The 21,313-nt window shown below is 57.5% G+C and overlaps 1 protein-coding gene across 5 annotated transcripts in view; it reads right to left on the bottom strand.

Annotated features, from left to right (window-relative positions):
- Window positions 1–759: 759 nt before the first annotated feature.
- TMEM63B (transmembrane protein 63B) overlaps window positions 760–21,313 on the bottom strand; it is a 26,157-nt gene continuing 5,603 nt past the window's right edge. For 3 of the 5 annotated variants that reach the window (XM_027959015.3, XM_027959014.3, XM_060403645.1), the window contains exons 2-24: window positions 20,505–20,687; window positions 20,147–20,226; window positions 19,816–19,854; window positions 18,772–18,862; window positions 17,058–17,095; window positions 15,983–16,125; window positions 15,833–15,884; window positions 15,017–15,125; window positions 14,369–14,439; window positions 9,244–9,324; window positions 8,654–8,777; window positions 7,931–8,064; window positions 7,713–7,850; window positions 7,418–7,571; window positions 6,098–6,204; window positions 5,785–5,871; window positions 5,546–5,611; window positions 4,197–4,359; window positions 3,510–3,615; window positions 2,356–2,523; window positions 2,033–2,148; window positions 1,855–1,935; window positions 760–1,576 (exon numbers count right to left, since the gene is read on the bottom strand). In XM_027959015.3, coding sequence (XP_027814816.1) covers window positions 1,391–1,576; window positions 1,855–1,935; window positions 2,033–2,148; window positions 2,356–2,523; window positions 3,510–3,615; window positions 4,197–4,359; window positions 5,546–5,611; window positions 5,785–5,871; window positions 6,098–6,204; window positions 7,418–7,571; window positions 7,713–7,850; window positions 7,931–8,064; window positions 8,654–8,777; window positions 9,244–9,324; window positions 14,369–14,439; window positions 15,017–15,125; window positions 15,833–15,884; window positions 15,983–16,125; window positions 17,058–17,095; window positions 18,772–18,862; window positions 19,816–19,854; window positions 20,147–20,226; window positions 20,505–20,663 — 2,493 coding nt within the window. In that variant the 5' untranslated portion in view covers window positions 20,664–20,687 and the 3' untranslated portion in view covers window positions 760–1,390. The remainder of the gene's footprint in view (window positions 1,577–1,854; window positions 1,936–2,032; window positions 2,149–2,355; window positions 2,524–3,509; window positions 3,616–4,196; window positions 4,360–5,545; window positions 5,612–5,784; window positions 5,872–6,097; window positions 6,205–7,417; window positions 7,572–7,712; window positions 7,851–7,930; window positions 8,065–8,653; window positions 8,778–9,243; window positions 9,325–14,368; window positions 14,440–15,016; window positions 15,126–15,832; window positions 15,885–15,982; window positions 16,126–17,057; window positions 17,096–18,771; window positions 18,863–19,815; window positions 19,855–20,146; window positions 20,227–20,504; window positions 20,688–21,313) is intronic. The other 2 variants (XM_060403646.1, XM_027959016.3) reach the window with 1 other exon arrangement.

Raw genomic sequence — 21,313 nt, 5'->3', positions numbered from 1 at the left:
TCCCATAAAACAAGGAAAACCACACCTGCTCTGTAGGTCCTATTAATGAGCATAGTATTAATTACAGTTGACATTTATGGGGTGTTTACCTTGTGCCAGGCGCTGGGCCAAGTGGGCACCTGACATATATTATCTTATACAATTCTCACAGCAAACCCACGCCTGACCTCACAGCAAGCTCTGAATGAATGCTTTAAGAAGGATAGAAGTCACTTAGTATAATTTCAGGCACATAACCACCACTTGGTAAATGGCATCAACAATGACAAGTAAGAATGACAATACTTGGTCCCTTCCTGTGGCCTTATTTTCTTACTTTTCCTCCTCCAGAGCAGCCTGCTAAGAATCTGTTTTTGGAAACAGCTGTCCTGGAATCTTCCTCCTCTAGGAAGACTTCCTGGACCAGCGTAGAATCTGTGGCTCTCCCTGGCCTTTCTACCCTGAATTTCTGTCCTATTTGTGTCCATCTTGGTGATTTAGAGTGTAGGCCCGGGTCCCTGTTCCCGTCTGAAAGGTCCCACAGTTTCCTCAGGGCAGGTGGCAGGGGCGGGGCGGGGGGGGGGTACATGGGTGCAAGGGGAGGGTGCTGGGGAGGTTGGCATGGTGAACCCTCTCCTCTCCCTGATGGAGATGCCGAGACTACACACCGGGAGTCTCTTGCCCAGGTCATGTGGAGATGCTGATCTTGCAGGTCCTCCAGACCAAGAGAAGATAGTTGGACCCCAGCCACGAGTACAGGGCAGCAACACAAATCAGAGCCTCGGAGCTTTTCATTTTTATTTTAAAGGAAAAAAAAAAACAACAACAAAAAAACCAGTGCAAAATCCCATTTTCCAGTGTCAGCCATGCCCACCCCCCACCCCCAGGTCAGTCCCCCTGGCTCAGGGTTGGACTCTTTCCTCCCGCTCAGCACCCTCTCCCCTCTCATGCAACCCCCTAGGGGCTGGAGGTTCCACTTCCCTGGGGTGCTAGATCCCAGCGGGACTTGGGGGGAGGGGAGGTAAGAACTGGAGGGGGCAGCCCCTGGTCTGTCTGCCCCCACCAGGTCTCCAGCCATGGCACCAGGTACCCCTCTTGGCTCTCATTAACCCTTTCCTGATCATACTACTAGCCCAGGGGGGTACTGATCTGGGGGAACCCTGTCCACACCCCTCTTTGCCCCGGGGCCGGCTCGGGGCTCTCCTCACTGAGGTTGGGGGGGAGTTCCCGCCCACCCTCCCTCCGTGGTGGGGGAGAGCGGTGAAGTCCCCAGGTTTAAATACCTTAATGAAAGCAGGGGATGGGGAAGGAAGGGGCTTTAGATCTAATAAATTATTAGCGTTTTGTTTTTAGTGTCCGTGGGGGCCGGGCGGGCGGGGGCAGGGCGTGGCCGCCAGGGCCCTCCCTTCCCTTACTGGCGGATCTCGTTCTCTATGAGGCTGTCCTCACAAGACTGGAAGTCTGTGTCCGTGAGGCCGTCAGGCTGCATGAGCAGCTCCTCGTCTTGGGAGGAGGACGACGGGGGCTCGTCCCCCGAGCTCCCGGGAGCCCCGTCCCCTTCAACTTCTGAGTCCTGCAGCACCTGAGCGATGTATTTCTGAAGGAGAAGGAGGGGGCGGTGTGAGCGTGGACAGCGGGGGGGCCCCTGGGGGGAACAGGGAGGGGGGTCTCCCGGCCTGTGGGGGAGGGGCAGCAGCTCTCCTTCCAAGGGGACAAGGAGCAGAGCCCCCAGCTGGTGGAACCAGATCCCCACCCCATCCCCGGGCTCTGGGACAGGCTCCCGCTTTCCTGGATGGCTGACAGGACACCCAGCCTCCTGAGGAAGCCATGCTTCCCCCACCCCGCGCTTGGCCGTGGCGGGGGCGGGGCACTCACCGCAGATTTGGGGACAGCGGCAGCATTGGGGGGCCGTCCATTGCTTCTGGGGTCCACGGAATCTGTCTCCGTGTGCTCAATCTTGAGGGGCCCAGAAGAGTCAGCGGGTGAGGGGCCAGGCCCTTGCCCCAGCGGGTGGACTCCGCCCTGGGCCGCCTCCCTGCTCCCTCGTCCCTACCTTGTAGTTGTGGGCACTGAGGTATTTGAAGTGTCCGAAGCAGACGTGGCAGAGACAGACGACAATGGTGATCACCAGGACAACGAATGTGAACATGGACGTCGGGGCTAGAAACCCTGGGTTGGGGTGGGAGGACAGAGAAAGGGCTGCGACCTCTCCTCCAGGCCCCCTCCCAGGGACTTCTGCTCCCATATACTGCGGCTTCGCCCAGGACCCTAGCCTGCGACACCCCCACCCCACCCCCGGGGGCCTGCTCTGCCTGCATCCTGGCGGGAGGGTCTTCTGCCCCCGCCCCGGCCTCCAAGGGTGGGGGCGGCCCTCACCCGTGCGCATGGTGGAGAAGAACAGCAGCCAGAACAGGCAGAGGATGGGCGCGGCCACCACCTGGTTGACAGCGCCCGAGTGGATCTTCTTGTCCAGCTTGGCCGGCAGGTAGGCGTAGTAGAGATTGTACCTGTCTACCAGGTGCTTCAGCAGCATGTACATGAGCCCTGGGGGAAGCCACACCGGCCCTGACCTCGGAACCAGCGCTGCCGGGCCTGCGTGTGGCTGTCATGGCTTGTCCCGGGCCTTTCAAGGTCACTGGAGGGCTGGCCCCCTTCTTCTTCTGCCCCAGGCCCAGCAGAGAATAGAGCCCCAAGCCCCTTGCAGGAGCACGGAACCCCAGCTTCCCCTGCTTCAACCCCCTCACTCTGAAACCCCTCACCAGGAATTCACTGGCAGGAAGCTACTGGTTTGGGTCAGCAAGCACCTTCCTGCATGTTGTCTTTTTCCTATCCCTGACCCTAAACAGAGGAGTGTAAGTTAGGTGGTCAGGTCTCTCTTCCTGGAGGTTGAGGGAATGGGACATTTCAAATGGGGACAAGGTGGTTAGTTTGGGAGTCTGGAGCCTTCAATAACCAGGGAGGGTGGTGAATGGATTAGGGTGTTAGTGGGGGGAAAGGATAGATGAGGGGAATGATGGGGGTGAAGAGAAACTGCTTAATTTTTTCAGAAAGAAGAGGGACTTGCCGAGGTTACAAGGTGCGGCTACAGCAGGGTATTTCCATGAGTGGTAAGGACCCAAACCCTCCCTGAAACCCAAAAGTCTTTCCCGAGTGTACAGGGCTGTGTCCAAGTGTGCCTGTGGATCCTGCGTACAACTGTGTGTGCGTGTAGACTCCTCAGTAGGCATGTGCTCTCTGTCCATGTATACCCACTTGCATGAAGGCACTGGTATGAGGGAATATGGTCGTGTTGGGGACATGTCACCCAGGGGTCCAGCACACTGGCCGAAGCCAGCCTGAGCTGAGATGGCTTTACCCTCCTCCCCCACAGGCTGAGCCCCAGACTGAGCCAGGGACCAGGCGGGAGGCCCGAGGGGCCGGTCTCCCAGCCAGGGCCCTGTCCACTCGGGTGGCCTGCCTTGCTAGAGTGGAGCGGGAGAGGTCCTGGGTCCCCCCGAGCAGGGCCCAGGTCCCGGCGCGGCGGTGCCTACCGAAGGGCACGATGATGGGGCAGGTGATACTGTAGGTCATGACCACCGTGAAGACGCACATCATCCAAGCGTAGGCTGCGCCAAACTGGAACTCGTAGGCCTGATGCTGGGGGGGAGATGGGCAGGAGGGTGGCTCAGGGAGGGGAGAGGAGGGGAAGACTGGAGGGGCTCAGGCAGGTGGCAGGAGGGAAAGGGACAGGAACTCTGGGGCCAGAAAAGAAGCTGGGGGTGGGAAGGGAACCCAGTGTCCAGGGCAGGGCAGGGCAGGGCGAAGCTGATGGAGAGAGAGGGGCTGTGGCTGAGACGGAGGTCAGGGTGGGTACAGTGATGGGGCCTTCGAGGGATGAGGGGCTGGCCGGTTGGTGGGCTTGGGAATTGGATGCCCAGAGCCCTCTGTGTGGGATTAGGGCAGAGGGACCCTGGGTCTAGATCCAGACCTCCCCCAGTTCCCATCACAGAACACTAGATTGGCAGAACTGGAGGGGCCTTCAGGGTTAGCTACGCTTTGTCACTGTACGCAAGGGAAAACTGAGGCCCCAGACGGGAAGGGGGAGACTGAGGGCCACGGAACTCGGCTCCCCAGGTCCCGGCCCCCTGGGGCCCCCACACTCTAGCACGGCTGCTGCAGTTTCCGGTTGGGCCACCAGGGGGTGCTGTGCGCGCCGCGGCAGCCCCGGGCGGCCCTACCCGCTTCACGTTGCGCCTCTCGGCGGCCGAGCGCGCCAGGCAGAGCCGGATCATGTACATGAGCAGGCCCGGGATGCGCAGCAGGTCCATGGCGTTGCCGATAAAGGCGGAGGCAATGACGTAGTTCACGAAGAAGGCGCCGTTGTCCGGCAGGAACACGCATCTGCGGGCACCAGGTGCTCCAGGTCTGCACTCTTGGGGGACCCAGAGGCCCCCCTACCCACTGCCAGCGTGCCAGCACCCCTAAGGTGCCTTTTTCCATGTGGACCCTCCAGCTGAGCCCTCAAAGCACCCATGTCTCTGAGCCCCCTGAATGTGAACCCCCAGATGCCTCCAAAGTAAGTGGAAGATAACCTCAGTGTGTGTGAGCCCAGAGGCGCCCCTAGAACTTGCGCCACATAGAGACCCCTGGAGAGAGTGCTAGAGACCCCTGGAGAGACCAGCGTTCAGGGTATGATTCTGGAGATCTCCACGGCCATCCCCCTCCCTCCCTGTGAGCCCCAGGAACACCCCGAAGGCTCCCTGCCTTAGATCTTAATTCAACCCAGAGTAACCCCCAGAGTGTGAGCCTCCGACATCCCCAGAACTCAGCTCCAGAGACCCTCCCCCAGAAGTCTTCAGAGGGGGGGAGCCCAGGGACCTTTGTCAGTACCCATGACACCCCAAATGTGAGCCCAAGGTGACTACAGATGGCCTAGAGCAAGACCCCTAGAACCTGCTCCCCCATAAAAAGCCATGGCACATGTCCCCCAAGACCCCTTCACAGGGATTTCCAGGGAAGGGACCCCATAGAGAACTGCAGTCACACAGCCTGAGACTTCAGTGGTGTTCCCAGAGCTTGTGCCAGAAACACCCCAAGGTGTGAGCCCCAGAGTCCTCCGTGGTCATTCTGAGTGAGGTGTGAGCTCAAGAGCCTTCCAGAGAGGCTCAAAGGGTTGGCACATGAGACCTTCATGGAGTCCCCTAGGAACCCTCATGTCATTCCCACAGCACAACCAAGATCCCACTATAGACCTTTCCAAACCCCCTGGGTGAAGCTCCAGCTCCCACGGTTAGTCCCAGGATACAAGCCCCAGAGCCCACCATAGAAACCCCCCTGAGTGTAAGCCCCAAAGCCCCAAATATACCCTAAGGGTGACCTCAGAATCCAGAGTGGTTCCCAACATAGACCCTTGGACATCCCATGTATGCACCCGAGACAGCCTCTGGGGGCGACCTTTGGGATGCTTGACCATGATAAAAGCCCCTCTTCCTCCCCACTGCAGGGGTGAGAGCTTTGCTGCACCCTCCGATGGGGGAAATACCCACCCCCCAATCTGGTCTCCTCCCTGGGGACCCTGGTCACTCACTCAAACCGGATGGCTGCCTCAGCCAAGAATTTCTTGTCAAAGAGCCAGCGGAAGAAGAGGTCCAGGCTGGGGAGGGGAGGAAAGGAGATGGAGGTGTTGGGGGCTGGAGTAGCCAGAACACCAGAGGAGGGAGCGTCCCATCCACGAGCTCTGAGGACATGCCCCAGACCTGGGGCCCCTGGCTGCTCCCCCTCTCGCCGTCCCCCACCCCAGCTCCCACCCCTTCCTCCAAAACCCACCTGCTCAGTCCCAGCGAGGGCAGGAGCAGCACCATGAAGATGAGGAAGGTGTAGCACTTGTGCATGGTGGTCCTGTTCTCACCGGAGCTGGGGTGGGGGCAGAGGTCAGGCGAGCCAGCCCCGTGCCTGCTCCCCCAAGCTCCTGCAGTCCCAGGAGGGTCCCCTGGGAAGGAGGGGGCCTTCCCAAGGTGAGGATCCCAGTCAGCATCCCTCCCCTGCCAGCTCTGGGGCTGCCCGGGGTGTGGGGGGTCTGAAGGTGGGGGGCGTACACCCAGGAGTGTCACTATGTGGGTGTAGAGGGGTGTTGTCTCACCGTGTCCAGTGGGCTTCAAAGAAGGCAGAGTAGTAGACGATGGTGGGGAGCAGGGCCGAGAAGCACCACAGCAGCAGGGTGGGGAAGAACTGGGTGATGATGGGGTTCTGCAGAGGGCAGCGGGGAGGATGTGTCAGGTAGGGGCGGTCTAGTAGGCCCAGCTGGCGTGGCTTACCTGCCCCCCTCCTCCACTGAGCCCCGGGCCCCCCTCCCCCTGCCCCCAGCTCCCAGGGCCTCATTGGAAGTCCAGAACATTGCGACTTCCCTGGTGGAAGTCCTACCACGCCTTGCAGTGCAGTACCAAGTTCAGTCCCTGATTGGCGAACTAAGATCCCACATGCCTCAGAGGAACTGAAAGCCTGCATGCTCTGGAGAGCAAGTGCCACAACCAGAGAGTCCACATCCTGCAACTACCGAGTCTTGTGCACCACAACCAGAGAATCTGCGCACCGCAACGGCAGACCCCGCGTGACGCAATGAAGCTCCAGCGTGCCACAACTAAGACCCGACGCAGCCAAATGAATAGATAAGCCCAGAACCTCTGGGGGCCAGGGCCATCTGTACAATCCCTGCGTGAACTGTATTAGCAGTTAGCATTTCTGAACACCCACTATGTGCCAAGCACTGATGATGGTCTTTTTTTTGATCATGTACTTTTCATGTATTAATTCTTACAATACTGATATTACCCCATTTTAAAAATGAGTAAACTGAGGCAAAATGAAATTCAATAAATGAGATAGTAAGAAGTACGAGTGGGGGGTGGATTTGAACGCAGGCAGCCTGGGTCTTATCTATCATGCTGTTATCACCCAGTGATTGTCAAAGTGCCGTCTTATGAACTTTGAGGTTCCCAGGAGGCTTGTGGGGGAGTGAGGATGGAGTAGCAGAAGCTTCCCCCCTACTGCCACCACTGCCATCTGAGCGACCTCGCTTTTCCACACTGAGTTTCATGTACAATTTCGTTGGATAAAAGGCATCAGAATCCAAGTTTGGAGGCCAAGGATCTGGTCTGGCCCTTGACGCTTTGGTTGGAGAGATTGAGCGGAGAAGGACTTGGTTTGAGGTCACATGATTAGTTAGGGATGGACCCAGGCTCTCTCTTCCTGGAGAGCCCCTCTAGGTGAGTGTGAACCGAGGGAGGCCTCTCCTGGCGAAAGGTGGCACGGAGCCCGAGGGAAGAGCACAGAGGGGTCTGCAACCCATGGTCATGTGGGACCTTCTTAGCGGGGCTGGGCTGGAAAAGCAGGACAAGAGCTAGACTGGGCAGGGGGTCTGTGTCTTGGCACACAGTGTGGAGGGTTGGGGTGTGGGCCTTACATTGAGGTACTCCACAGGCTTGGTGACGTTGAACTTGTCCATGGTGGTGATGATGATGGCCGGGGTGGTGAGGAAGAAGAGCAGGATGAAGAGGACGACATTGATGACCAGGCAGCGGAGCCACCAGATGAAGCCACGGATGGAGAGGTGCTCCCTGGGAGGGTGGAGGCGTCACTTTGGGGCCGGATGCCTGACCCGACCCCAGAGACACCTAGGACCTCCGTCTCCTCCCGTGCCCCACTGTGGGCCCTACTGGCCCCACGGAACCACGCCGGCGCCATCCCCCTCCGCTCACCAGTAGATGTTCTGGGGGTCGGGGGCGTAGGACACGGTCCAGTTGGAGATGTGCAGGGACTCGCTGCAGGACGAGGAGCGGGGCTCCCCGCGGCACGTGCAGCCCTGGCACTTACACACGTTGAAGTCCTTCAGGATGCTGGGGGAGGGGGGCACGGTTACCGGGGACCCAGAGCCCCAGCCGGCCCCTCGGGGCTGGGGCGGGCGGGCGGGTCTCACATGGCCGTGATGGTCTCGTTGTGGAAGGTGACGAAGGCCATGCCAAGCGGCTTCTCGTTCACTTTCTCCTTCTCCCGCTTGTAATCCTCCTTCAGCTTCTGCTCCAGCTTTGTGTAGTACTCGATGGCCTCCACCTGCCAGGACGGACGAGCGAGGTGGGGCCTCGGTCAAGCCGCCGGTCCCCTCCCTTCACCCAGAGGCCCCGCCCGGAGCCGACTGCAGCCTGGGCACGGCCTTAAGCTCTCCGTTCACTCGCTTCTCCTCACAAGCACCCCGAGAGGTGGGTACAAGCAGCCCTGTATTTACAGATGAGGAAACTGAGGCACGCACGGAGTGATCCAGAAACTTGCCGAAAGCCAGAGCTAGTAAATTCAGCAAGTTGGCCTCTTAGCTGACCTCTCCTGATTTGGGTTTTGAAACCTTGGTTGCTGTAGGTACAGGGAACAGGCCCAACAGTGGGACTACGGCATCCAGGATGTAGGAACAGATGGGAGGGGCTGCCCCTGCCCGCGGTCCTCACCCCAGCTCTGCTTCCTCTGGGACCTCTCGACCTTGGGGTATTTATGTGCAAGGCCTGCTTGTGTGTTTGGGTGTTCCTAAGGTTGTAGGACAGGCCTAACTGGGAGATGCATCCATCTCTGTTGTGACCTGCCTCCCCAGGGCCTCCCACCCACCCTGGCCAGGGAGCCCTGAGGCCTGAGCCGAGCCCAGGATGCCCCATACCTGCTCGCAGCCACGCACCACACAGCAGCACAGATGGCCACAGGGCTTGGGGTTGATCATGGTGGGGACGTTGTCCTTGCTCTGGAGGTTTGTGAAGTAGAGTTTTCCCCGCTCGGCCTTCTTTCTGTGGGACCCAGGTGCCCGGTCACCCACCGCCCAGCTGGGTCTGCTGGAGGATGGGTAGGTGGCCCAGCTCGGAGGTCATGGAGTCCACTCCCCAAGCACAAGAGCCACTGTGCTCTTGGGTTTGCTTAGGGTGCATGGTTCAGACATATCCCCAGTCCAGGGTCTCCCCACCATCCCCTGAGGGCCAGAAGTTCTTCCCATAGCCTAAATTTCTCACACTGTAGCAGAGGAAGGGTACGTCCTCAAATGGGGTGGGGGTGGGGGGGACAATGGAATCCCTTTCTCCAACCTCCAGGATTTGCTCTTTCCAGAGCTAAACTGACAAGCGCTCCAGGGGTAAATTAAAATCAGACGCCCTGGGAAACAACTGGAAGGGGAGCCAGACTCCTAAGTGGCAGCCAAGATGCCCCCTGCAGTGGGCAGGGGGACCTCTGATGTTGCCCTCCCACCCCCAGCCCCACTACCTCTCTGCATCGAGGAACATCAGACGAGCTACGTTGTAACACGGGCGGGCTTCCAGAACCGTGCAGTTGGGGTAGGCCTCCCTGAAACACAGTCCACCATCACGCTTAGCAGGGACCTTGCCCCCAGCATGTCCCCAGCTTTCCTCCATGACCCCATCCCCTTCAAGACACACAGCCCCAGTTCAAGCCCCCTCTTTCTGAGTCTGCAAAGACGACAGTTCCCAAGAATAAAACTTAATGAAATTGCTCCTCCTGTTCATCCGCGTGGGGGGAGTGTGCACGGACCCAGATGAGAGCGCATACTCACAGGGCGCTGGGGACACCACAGTTGTGGTCTGATGCCTGTCTGGGGCTGGGGACTTTACGTGGAGAGAAACTGCCTTTAGTCTTGGTTGTTCTCTTAACCCTGTTCCCAGGAGGCCTGGCGACAGTTCAACACTTAGCCTTGACCATCAGCTGATCCTAACCAGCTCACAGCCCTGGGCGGCAGAATGGTCTCTGGTGCAAAAATGACCAGAGTGCTGGGAGCCAGTGTGAGGAATCTCGCCCGTGACAAGGTCATGAGGAAGGAAGCTGACATACGCAAGGCGTGCTCAGACTTCAGGGGCCCCTCTGGAAGTCAATTCAGGGCTTTTGTCTTCTGCATTTGAAAGAGTGTTTCAATCCAAAAACCCCTCTGATGGCTTTCTAGCCTGCCTGCAGGACTCCATACAACTGCGCATGTGATTGTTTGAGGCCTCCTGACCGCAGGAGGCACAGGAAGCTGAAAACATCCTAGGAATATAGGAGCTTCCAAGGAGTCAAAATCTTTAGAATAGGACTGATTAAAAGTTTCATTTGTTGAGTCAATGCTTGCTGTTGAATTTTCATATCCTTTATTTTTAGATATAGTTGGTATATAGAAAAACAAGTAGTAGACCTAGTATTAGCAACATTAGATCTTTGAGTTAAGTACCTTCTTTGTTATAACCCACTGCACCTTTGTTCTATAGAGATGTAACTTTAGCGCTTTAAGGAGATGTAGATTAAAGAAAAACACTTCAGGGGAAACAAAATTAACATTCATTAAGGAAGAGAGCCAAAAGTGTTAACAAGCCTCTTGGCCAGAAGATAATGTAAATCACCTGAGACCTTTTGTATACAAAATGATATACGGAAAGAATCTGGGTTGCGAACGCTACATAATTTTGTGTTACCCATTGATCTCCATGTTTTATCGAAAGTATAAAAGGCCTTCTGAACAATAAAGGATGGGACCAGCTTCTCGGACCAGTTTCTCGAACTAGTCTCTCGGCCTGGTTTTTTTGGAATCTGGCTCCCCCCGTGTCTTTCTCTCTATCTTCTTCTCTCCCTTTCCCTCTCTCTGCTCTTTACTTTAATTTCAGGCTGAATCTCCACCTGGGGCGCGGAGGCTCGCCAGGTCTAGTTACTTGCCCTGGCTGTTAAGACCCGCACGAAAGGGAGCTTAAGGCGAGGCACCCTTAGATATTCAAGCGGGCGCCGGTGGCCTAACGTAGATGGTGCAAATTCCTTGTCTGGAATTTTATTGGTCTTCCGCGTAAACCAAGCTATTCAGCCCTCTTCCTCCACTTAATCTTCCTACTACACTATAGTTTCTTAATCTAATCTTATATCAATCAATAAACAAGTCTTTCCACACCAACGCCGTCCACCCTTCAAATTCCCTGGATCCACCCGGGCTGGACCCCGGCACCAGAGGTTGATCCTGAAACCTGAGATTGACCTCTTAACACTGACCAGAGACTGCTCCTTTATCCTGACCCACTGATGGATAACCCAGACCCAAGACTGACCCTCTAACCATGAGCCCAGGTTGACTCCACCTTGACTTGAGACTGACCAGACTCTCAGAAGCTGGTACCCAGTAGGGCTTGAGGGAGGCTTACAGCCTGCGTGGAGGAATACTTCTGTTTTCATCCTGATCACACACTGCTCTCCCTGAGCCTAATCCCTAATCTAGATAGAGGTCCTGCCTTTTTTTGGTTTATTTAATATTTAAAGAAGGAAATACCAAGTGTTAAAGATGTGGAGACATGATTCTAAAATAACAAGATGGACCTCACAAACCCATGAGAATTTGGGAACTTAAATCTGGGATGGTGTCCTTGAAAGGCACTTCCTAGGAGGCTCCGGACTCTTCCCCTGACACTGGATATAGGATTAGAATTGTGGGTGCATGCTCAGTTGTGTCCGACACATTGCGACCCCATGGACTACAGCGTGTCAGGCTGCTCTGTCCGTGGGATTTCCCAGGCAAGAATACTGGAGTGAGCTGCCATTCCCTTCTCCAGGGGATCTTCCCCACCCAGGGATCGAACCCAGGTCTCTTGCATCTCCTGCAATGGCAGGTAGATTCTTTACCACTGCGCCACCTGGGAAGCCCCCTGATACTGCTGTGGCTCAAACCATTTTAGGTTCATCTTTAGAAGGGCTGTCAGCCCTGTGGCAGGCTAAGTCCTCATTTTCACCCAGCTAATCTCTAATCCCCTAATCCCTCCCACGCAGGTTCCCTGATTTTGCACACAGGTTATCCATCCCCTGATTCTTCTGGGTTAGTCTTCCAATCCAGATAGACCCCAGGCCTGGAACCCAGACCCTGGCGGATACTGACAACTAGCAGGGCCTCCACACGGATGACGGCTGCCTCCTGCTCAGCACCATATACCCAGGTGCTGGGTCAACAGCCCTCACATGGTCAACAGCCTTCACATAGTAGGTGCTCAATAAACACCCACTGTGCTGTGCTGAATGGATGAGTCAATGAAATACTGCTCACCATGATGCTAAAAACTCCAGTGAGGACTGCAGTCTCCCCAGACCCCCTGCTTATAGGCTGATCAATAATTTTTTTACATTATTTTCCTTTTTTATTTTTACATTATTTTTATTTAATTAATTTATTTGGCTGCATCGAGTCTTTGTTGCAGTGTAGTGGGAGGGCTCTCCAATTACGGTGCATGGGCCTAGTTGCCACATAGCATGTGCAATCTTAATTCCCCAGTGAGGGACTGAACCTCCGTCCCCTGAACTGGAAGGCAGATTCTTAACCTCTGGACCACCAGGGAGTACCCCTGACTGTTAGTTTTATTTTATGTTTAAAAATAAATTTATTTATTTTAATGGGAGCATAATTAACTTTACAATATTGGGATGGTTTTTGCCAATCGGGCTGTTTCCTAAGCAATACCACAGACTGACCCCTGAAACAGCCACCTTGGACTGTGAGTTCCTCACCGCCATGACTAGTCTGGCTCTTCTTTGTCCCCCGGGACGAAGCACATAGTAGGTATACAACAAACGAGTGCTGGATACATGGATGCTCGACTCACAGGGTTCATTCCCTCAGTGCACAAAGGGCTCTGCTCTAAGGCCACCCTGTCTGAGCCCCCGGTGTCCACCCCATCAGGGCAGCACCCTCCATGACCCCGCCCCCTGCCCCTTTCCCTCCACGACCCCGCCCCCTGCCCCTCTCCCTCCACGACCCCGCCCTCTGCCCCTCTCCCTCCACGACCCCGCCCCCTGCCCCTCTCCCTCCACGACCCCGCCCCCTGCCCCTCTCCCTCCATGACCCCGCCCTCTGCCCCTCTCCCTCCACGACCCCGCCCTCTGCCCCTCTCCCCGCTCCGGTTTTCTTCCAAGCACCCACCCCCACCTGCCAAGGTCATTTCTTTGCCATCTGGTTCTCCCTATTAGAATATAAGCAGACGAGGGCAGGTTTCCTGCCATACCCCCAGGTTCCTGCTCTAGTATGACACAAGTTGCTCAAAAGACACCTATTTCTGGGACTTCCTCGGTGGTCCAGTGGCTAAGACTCTGCGCTCCCAATGCATGGGGCCTGGGTTCAATCCCTGGTCAGGGAACTAGATTCCACATACCACAACTAAGACCCTGTGCAACCAAATAAATACATAAATAAAAGAAAGGGTCAATTAAAAAAAAAAAAGATACTTGTGTATAGACAAGTTACTAAAGGACTTGTCTATACAAGTTGACAGCTGACTCCATTTGGATGGTAACATTAGAGATGTCACTTAATTCTCAGCACACACTGTCCTTAATCTTGACCCAGCCTGCTCCCTAATGCTGAGTACAGCTTGAACTCCAGATGGGACCCCAAATTGTTCTCTCATACTGACCAATGATTGATGAGCTAATTATAGCTGTTGTTCTGTAAACTGTGGGAGGGCAGGACTTGTTTCTAATTGATTTATGCCTGGCACACAGAAGGTGACCAATAAATGCATGTTGAATAAAAAAGAGGATTCACTCAAAAACCCTGGTCACAAACCAGTCATTCGGTAACACAGGGGCCTGGGATCCAACTCCAATCCCATCCTGATCCAGGACAACTGACTGCTCATCCAGGTCAACCGACCTCACTAAATCCTGATCCTCACCAGAGACCGAGCCCTGATCCAGACCACCAATGGCCCTAGTCAGGACCTCCGGCCAACTCCTAATACTGTCCCCAGAGACTGGCCTCTAAAGCTGGCCTCCACACTGTGAAGCCCTGAGAACTCGATGGTCTTGCACTCATTTCTGTAGTCCCCAGGCCACCACATGGACCTCAGCAGCACCTGAGAACAACCGCTGAGTGGACAGATGAACAGATGCTGTATACAGACTGTTCTGGCCACTGGAAGTGAATTTCCTTCACTTTAGTAAGACAGACTTCTGGCTAAAAAGCACCTCAGAGAACATGCAGCCCAGCTCTTCTGGGCTCCCTGAGGATGCACTGAAAACTGAGAACCTTCTCCCTGCCAGTCCGCGTGCACACAGCCTCCAGAACACCATGCACAATTCTGAGAAGGCCACATCCTCAAGGGCCCGTGGACCCAGGGTCAACAAACCATGACCTGGTTCAAGCCAGGAGGAGGAAAGGCCCAGGGACTCACTTTTCAAGTATTTCTCCAGCTCTTTGAGGGACCTGAAGTCCAGCCCAACACCTTGGAGTCAGAATTCTTTCTTAGCATAACCCCCTACCTTGTACCACAGCCCCTGAGCCCCCCAGGAGAGAGGCCTGCGATGATGCTCTTGGAGCTGAAAGAAGGCAAAGAAGGGTCCACGGGTCCTGGGGTTGGGGACAGGGGGAGGAGCTACTCACTCAAAATGCTTCTTGATCTTCTCTGACTCTGCATATTTGGAGATTCCGTTGATGAAGAGAGTTCGCTTCACCTGGGGAGTGAAGGGGGCCAGTTTGCCTTCCTGAGGCTTGACCCTCAGAGAGGGGGTGGGGAACGGGGAAGCAGAGAGGGACAGGTGGGATAAGCAGACCTCGGCATAAGCCAGGGGCGGTGTTTCTAATAGAAATCAGACAGTGAGCAGAGTGAAAGCCCCCTGGCCTCTTGCCCCCTGAAGGCTTATGGGGGTGCAGAGCGGGTACTACTTGCAGATTCTCAGACCCTGAGGCCCCAGCAGGGTGGGTGCTTGGAGTGGGTGTTCAGTGCTGGTTTGGGGAATAAATATAGGAGAAGAGGGACAATCACTCCCACAGCCATTTCCTGCCCCAGGCCTTCCAGGCACGGCCTTGCCTCATCCCCCACCCACCTTGGGAGAGGGACCATTCTCACCTCCTACAGAGGAGGGGACTGAGCCTGGGGGAGGTCACTTAACTGGCAGGATGGGGGCTCCTGGGCTGCTGAGCCAGGATTCAAAACCAGCTGGCCTCACCTGGGTGCTGACCACACCTTAGGACTCAGCAGGAGAGTCCCCGAGGGTGGGCTGGGGATGGGCCTGGCTCCGCTGCACTCACCAGGTCATCCTCCTTGTAGCGCATTTTCGAGGTGTGTCTGCGCATGCTGTAGACGGTGAGCAGCAGGTACAGGAAGGCGAAGGAGGTGTGCAGCCATAGCAGGTTGTTCCTGGCGGGACAGAGGGGGGAGCGGGGCCACCAGGGCTGGGAACACTCGCAAACACCCCCAAACCTGCCAGTGTCCATGAAACCCTGGGGGACTTCCCTGGTGGTCCAGTGGTGAAGAATCCGTCTGCCAGTGCAGGGGACACGGTTTGATCCCCGCTCTGGGAAGATTTCACACGCCGCGGGCGCTGCAGGGCAACTGAGCCCATGCGCCACACCTACTGAGCCCATATTCTAGAGCCCACACTCCGCAATGAGATGCCACCGCAGCGCAACCGGAGGAGCCCTTGCTCGCCACTAGAGAAAGCCCACACACAGCGACGGAGACCCAGCACCGTCAAAAATAAATAAGCATTAAAAACAACAACCCTGGTACAGGGCCCCTTAGAGACTCGGGTCCTCTGACACCCTCCCAAGGCAGGCCCCACACCCCACATCCTGACCCCAAGACTGTCCCATTCCAACCACACTGTCCCCAGAGGTCATCTCTTCACGCCCTCCCTGCTGGGTACACTGCCCTCTAGCCACCACCAGCCAGCCTCCCTGGGAGCCTCTCCTTCTGGCTCCATCCCAAGCCCTCAAGGCCCCACCGTCACCTCTGCAGCCTCAGTTACCTCTCCCCCAAACACCCCCCTTTTTCCTCCGCTCCCCATTCCTATCCAGACTCTGCCCACAGACCCAGGCCTCGCTTGACCAGCTTCCCACTCTTACCCTGATTTCAAGTTGGCAATGGTGGTTCTCCCAAAGCTGTAGGCATTGTTCTCTGGGGGGTGGGACGAGGGAGAGGATGACGGAGGGGTCAGGGCACGTCCCCTTTTGTCCCCTCCTCTTCCCACCACAGTGGTCCTGGCCCTTACTGACCCAGCAGGTCCCCTGAGAAGTTGACGGGCAGCACGATGCCTACAGAGAGGACACCCACGGCCACCAGCAGCCCGATGATGTGCCGCTGGAAGGACAGGTAGTGCACGGCATCGCCTCCACATTTGTCCCGGATCTCGTCATCCCTGTGGGCACCGGGGATGTGGTAAGGACCAGTGTGCCGGAGGGGCCATGGCTCATCTGCCCTGGCCCACCCCAGCCCACGTCCACCCTAGCCCTGGCTGATCCGGCAGCAGGATGGGGTTGAAAGAGGGGAGGTGGGGCTCTGGGTCCCCTGTGTCCTGGGAGGGGAGGGAGAAGGAAGTGAGAGGGAAAGGGAGGGAGAAGAAGGAAGGATTCAGGGAGAAGGGGAGGGAAAGAGAAAAGAGAGGAGGAGGAGAGGGATGGGGGAGAGAGACAGAGAGAGAGAAGAAAAACAAGGCACACTGCAGAGAGGAAGAGCAGCAGGGGATGGGGAGAAACGGAGGTGAGAGGACAACCCGAGGAGGGCGGACAAAGGTGGTGGCAGGGGGAGACAGAGGCGGGAGGGTGGAGGGAGGTCTGGGAAGCAGCGGTGCTCGCCCTTAGGCGTGGGGAGCCCTGGGCACCCACGGGCCAGGACGGTGGCGGTGCTGACCTGTCCCGGCTTCCTGCCTCTCTCAAGGCTCACTGCCTGCCTGCCGCACTCTGGCTCCGTCTCCTGACTTCTGCCTGCTGGAGACTGGCTCCTGCCTGCAGCTGGCTGGCTGCCCCCAGCCTGCCTGTTGCCCCTACCCGCTGGCTGCACATGGCTCTGAGGTGGCAGCGTCCGCGCCTCCTTGCACAGGGCGGCAGGGGCGAGGAGAGCTGAGGGCAGAGCAGGCCCCCTAGGCGGGGGAGGGGCACAGGAGACTGTTGGGGGGTAAAGTGAGGCTGGCTCAGAGGAACAGCAGGGGCCTGGGCCTCCGGAACAGGGAGGTGGGTGCTGGCTTGGCTAGGAGCGCTAAGGCCCTCAGAGATGCTGGCCTCTGGACTTGGTAGGGAGATGACAGGTCTGCTGTTTCTCTTTTTCGTTAGAACTTGAAGATCGTTCACTTACTTTATCCTGAAGATGGCTGTCAGCCAGGAACAGAAACCCTGGGGGTACAGAGGGCTGTCAGCTGGTGCTCCCATCCCACCACCCTCCGCCACCCCTGAGCCTCCCTTCCCCCCACCCAGCCTCCCTCCCAGCTGACCCCAACCTCATGACCACTTCCAGGCTGTGGCTCACCTTGTCACAGCTCCCACAGCCCCCAGAGAAACCAGCTCATCCCAGAGAGGGGCAACGGGGGTGCCCGCCCTCAGGGAGGAAGAAGGACCAAGCCCACACGGGGTCACCTGTAGACTCCTGGGCTCAGAGTGCAGGTTCCCACAAACACCCAAGGGCAGCGGAACCAGAGAAAAAGTCCTGCAGTTGTGTGGGCCAGGGTGGGGATGGGTGGGGTCTGGGGTCCGAGGTCTGGACCTCAGACCTGCAGCTTCTGCACTGTGGAGAGTCTGCAACGTGGCTCCCAAGAGCAGAGGAGTGGGCCATGGTGCCCAAGGTCCTGCCACCTACCTTCTATGTGCTCAGCTGTGTCTGACTCTCTGTGATCTCATGGACTGTAGCCCATTGGGCTCCTCTGTCCATGGAATTTTCCAGGCAAGGATACTGGAGCGGGTTGCCATTTCCTTCTCCAGAGGATCTTCCCTACCCAGGGATCGAACCTGAATCCTTTGCGAATCCTGCATTGGCAGGCGGGTTCTTTACCCCTAGCAGCACCTGGGAAGCCCCAAGAACACCCCAGAGGGACCAGCCCAGGGCCACTGTGAGCTGTGATCTGCTCTCAAGCCCCCAGGCTTGTCTTCAGACAGAGACCCTGCTCAGGGCAGGGTGGGGCTATGTGGAGAAGAGCTGGGCAGAGAGACCCTGACCCAACTTCCTACTGGGAGACTTCCAGGCATAACATGGGATGGGGGAGAGAGGTGCCCTCCAGCCAAGATACAGGACAGTAAGTCTGGGGACCATCTCCCCAGACATCTGGACAGCTCTGGCTGGGAGGGGTGACACCTCTGCTTTGTCACTTACCAGTATGAGTCCAACTCAGGAAGCTGACAGGCTTCTTCTGCTACGGGGGCCACAGGAGCTCCTGCTCCCAGGGGCCCCAGCCTAAGCTGGACTGACCAGAGCCACCTTACAGCCTGAGGATTAGAGTTCTGACCAGGGTGAGAGTTCTGAGCCTGGCAGAATGGCAGGTGGCCAGACAGGTAATGCCAGAGTGTTGGGTCTGATCTAAAGGGGTCTGGGGTCTGCTATGCCTCCTCAAGTACATGCCTTGTCTACAGGAGCCCTGCCCCTCAGCTCCAATCTACAAGCAGGTCAGCTGGCCCCGGATTGCCAGGGGCCACCAGCCTGCAACCTCTGAGCAGCACAGTGGATTCTGCATGTTTTGCTAAGCAGGCCTGGAAGGCTCATGATTACTTCCAGGAAAATGTCTAAGGAAAAAGAGGTCCTTAGGATTGCTCACTGGAGAGGGGCACAGAACTCTACTGGGGAGAATGACAGTTAGAAACCGCAGATATTCAACCTGTGCTGGCTGGGAGGCTGTCGTGGAAGACAGAGCCTGGAGTTCTGGGTCTGGGTGCTACCTTGTGGCTCTCGGACGAGCATCACCCTTGCTGGGCAGAAGGCCCCACTGCGTAGACCCCTGACTCCATATCACCTAAAGCCAAGGCTGCTGAACCCACGTGCCCCGGAAGAGGGGGTGCTGAGAAGCTGGGGGGAGGACACTCACATTGTCCCTTTGGTCAAAGTCGACGGAGCTGGAGACAGACGTGAGACGCTCATACCGGTCGTGACTGTCCCCGTGCATAGCTGAGGCCACACTGGGGGTGGAGAGACGAGAGATCAGAGAGTGGGTGAGTCTGAGTCTCTGGGGAGCCGGGTGGAGTGGGTGGGCTCCCACTCCAGAGCTCCAGACAAGGCACAGAAAGCGCAGAGGCAGAAGCGCGCAAGAGTGACTGCCCTCTCCCTGCCTCCCTTGAACCCACACCTTCCCCTCAGGGGCCCCGGGGGCCCTGATGCAGGGATGGGGAAAGGATGGGAGGGTGAGTCTTCATCAGCACCCCGCGACTGTTGAAGGATGTCAGTGGGGGCCCTGCAGTTCCGGAGCTGACCAGTGGGGGCCGGGGGAGCAGAGCCCACGCTGGGCACAGGGCAATGGTGGGGGCGCATGGTGATGGGGAAGGACAGGCTGGACCAAGACAGCCCCAGAAGGGCTGGGGGCTGGGGGGCTGAGAGGTGTCCCCCACCCTCCCCTTTCCTGGCCCCAGCAGCTGCCGCAACTCCAATGCCAGGCCTATAGACAGAGACGGTGACGGACACAGAGGGCCGCGCTCAGAGCTTCTCTGGCCGCCCCCCTCCCAGGCCTCCAGAGCGGGTGAGCGGGGAACCCTGGAATAGGAAGAACTAGCTGTTAGGGGGTGAGAAGCCACTGGAGACACCCAATCTTGTCTCTGCAACCAACAGGGTGACTGTCCTGTGGGTTCCCAAGGAAGACGGCTCCTCCACCCCAGCCAACCAGGGTGGCGGATGCCTGCGCGCGCCGGGCGCCGCTTCTCCCAGGCCAGGAGCCGGAGGGAGAGATGGGGGAGTACGGCAGAGACAAGCTAGGGAGCCCCCTGCTCTGCGAAGCACACCACCTGCGTTAATCCCAACATGAGCCTGCAGAGGAGAAAACGGAAAAAAGACACCGGCAACATGGTAGGAAGAGAAGCATGAGAGAGAAGAAAAAGGAAAGCTGGTTTAGTGGGGGCGAGGGGGCTGCCGCCCCACATACTATTCCTGCTCCACTCGGTCTCGCTCCTGCCGCCGGCGCCTGGGGACAGAGAACAGACAGGGTGAGCGGGGCCGGGATGGGTCTCCAGGCACTGGCAAGGGACCAAGGCCCGCTGTGGGCCCCTGTGTCCCCATGCCTGCTCTGGGACCGGTCCCTCTTCATCCCCTGCCCCCACCCTCCCCCACCCCCCCACCAAAGAGGATGAGAGCGGGCTGACACTCCTCCTATCCCTGAGGAGCACAGACAAGGTGTATGTACATGTGTGTGTGTGGGCATGCGAGTGTGCACACCAGCCTGTGTGTAGGGGTAGGGGAGGGTCCCAGAGCCTTACCTGTCTGCATCTGTCACCAAGGCCAGCCGCCCGTAGTCCCAGGCCACCTTCCGGAGGATGGAGAACAAGAACAGCAGTGCCTGAGGAAGGAGGGGGTGGTTGGCAGGATGGGAGGCCATTCACCCCCTGGACCAGCTAGGAGGGCAGGGTAGAGGGGCAGGATTTTTGTCTGAGAAAAGGAGGACTCCGGGTGGGATGAAGGTCCGAGGCTGAACTTGGGCTGGCTGATGGGGCTTCCCACCTGCAGTCACACGTGGGGAGTCAGGGGCAGGTGGGGGAGTGGTTAGAGTGGTGGGTGTGGGCCAGCTGTGATACAGGGTGTGGTGCCGAGGGTGGAGGGGGGCATGTGGGCACTCACAAGGAAGCACATGAAGTCCAGAGCCAGCACAGTGGGGACGCCCCCGAACGGCAGGCCCTGCAGGACGGTGCTGCGGATGCGGGCGCTGTAGCAGTAGTCCTTGGGGTTGCTGCTGTTGAGGGCCATGGTGCCCAGTGTGGCCAGCAGGAAGGGCAGCATGGCTGCTACTGCCGCATGGTCCTCCTGGGCAGAGGGCGGAGTGGTCAGCCGGGCTCGGCCCCTGCCCCCCTCACGGTTCTGCTCGGGGCTTCGGCAGGGGCGGCGTAGGGAGGGCACAGCGAGGACAGGTCTCCGGGCTGCCTGGGTGGGTGGGAGCTCTGGCCTCTGGAGATAAGGGGCCCAGGAAGGGAGGGTTGAGTCACACGGACTTACTTTCCCTGGCTCTTGGGCTCTGGGTCCAGGGAACTCAGCCTGGGTCAGGACTGGGGCGACCGGTTTTTCTAAGCTGGAAGATGTCTCTGAGTCTCTAGCAATTCACCTCCCACCACCTCCATACATACACACACACACACACACACACACACACACACACACACAGACACACATCCATTCTCTTCAAACACAAACTGGCTCTCTCTGTCTCTGTATCTCTGTCTCAGGCAGCGGGCAGAGCTGAATCTGAGGGAAGATGGGGAGAGGTCTTAGGTCTGAAGATCCAAGACTAAGTGGAAGGGTCTCTAGGCCAGGGGAAGATGGGTCAGGAGCCAGTTACCTGACCCTGACTGTCTCTTCCTACCCCTGTTAGAACCATGGCATGGTTTCATCTGCTCAGTTTTCAACTCAGTTGACCACCTTCCCAGTATAGCTGG

The sequence above is a fragment of the Ovis aries genome, chromosome 20 (assembly GCF_016772045.2).
Source record: "Ovis aries strain OAR_USU_Benz2616 breed Rambouillet chromosome 20, ARS-UI_Ramb_v3.0, whole genome shotgun sequence".
Lineage (NCBI taxonomy): Eukaryota > Metazoa > Chordata > Mammalia > Artiodactyla > Bovidae > Ovis > Ovis aries.
The sequence above is the reverse complement of the archived record's forward strand: the minus strand, read 5'-3'. Positions and strand labels throughout refer to the sequence as shown.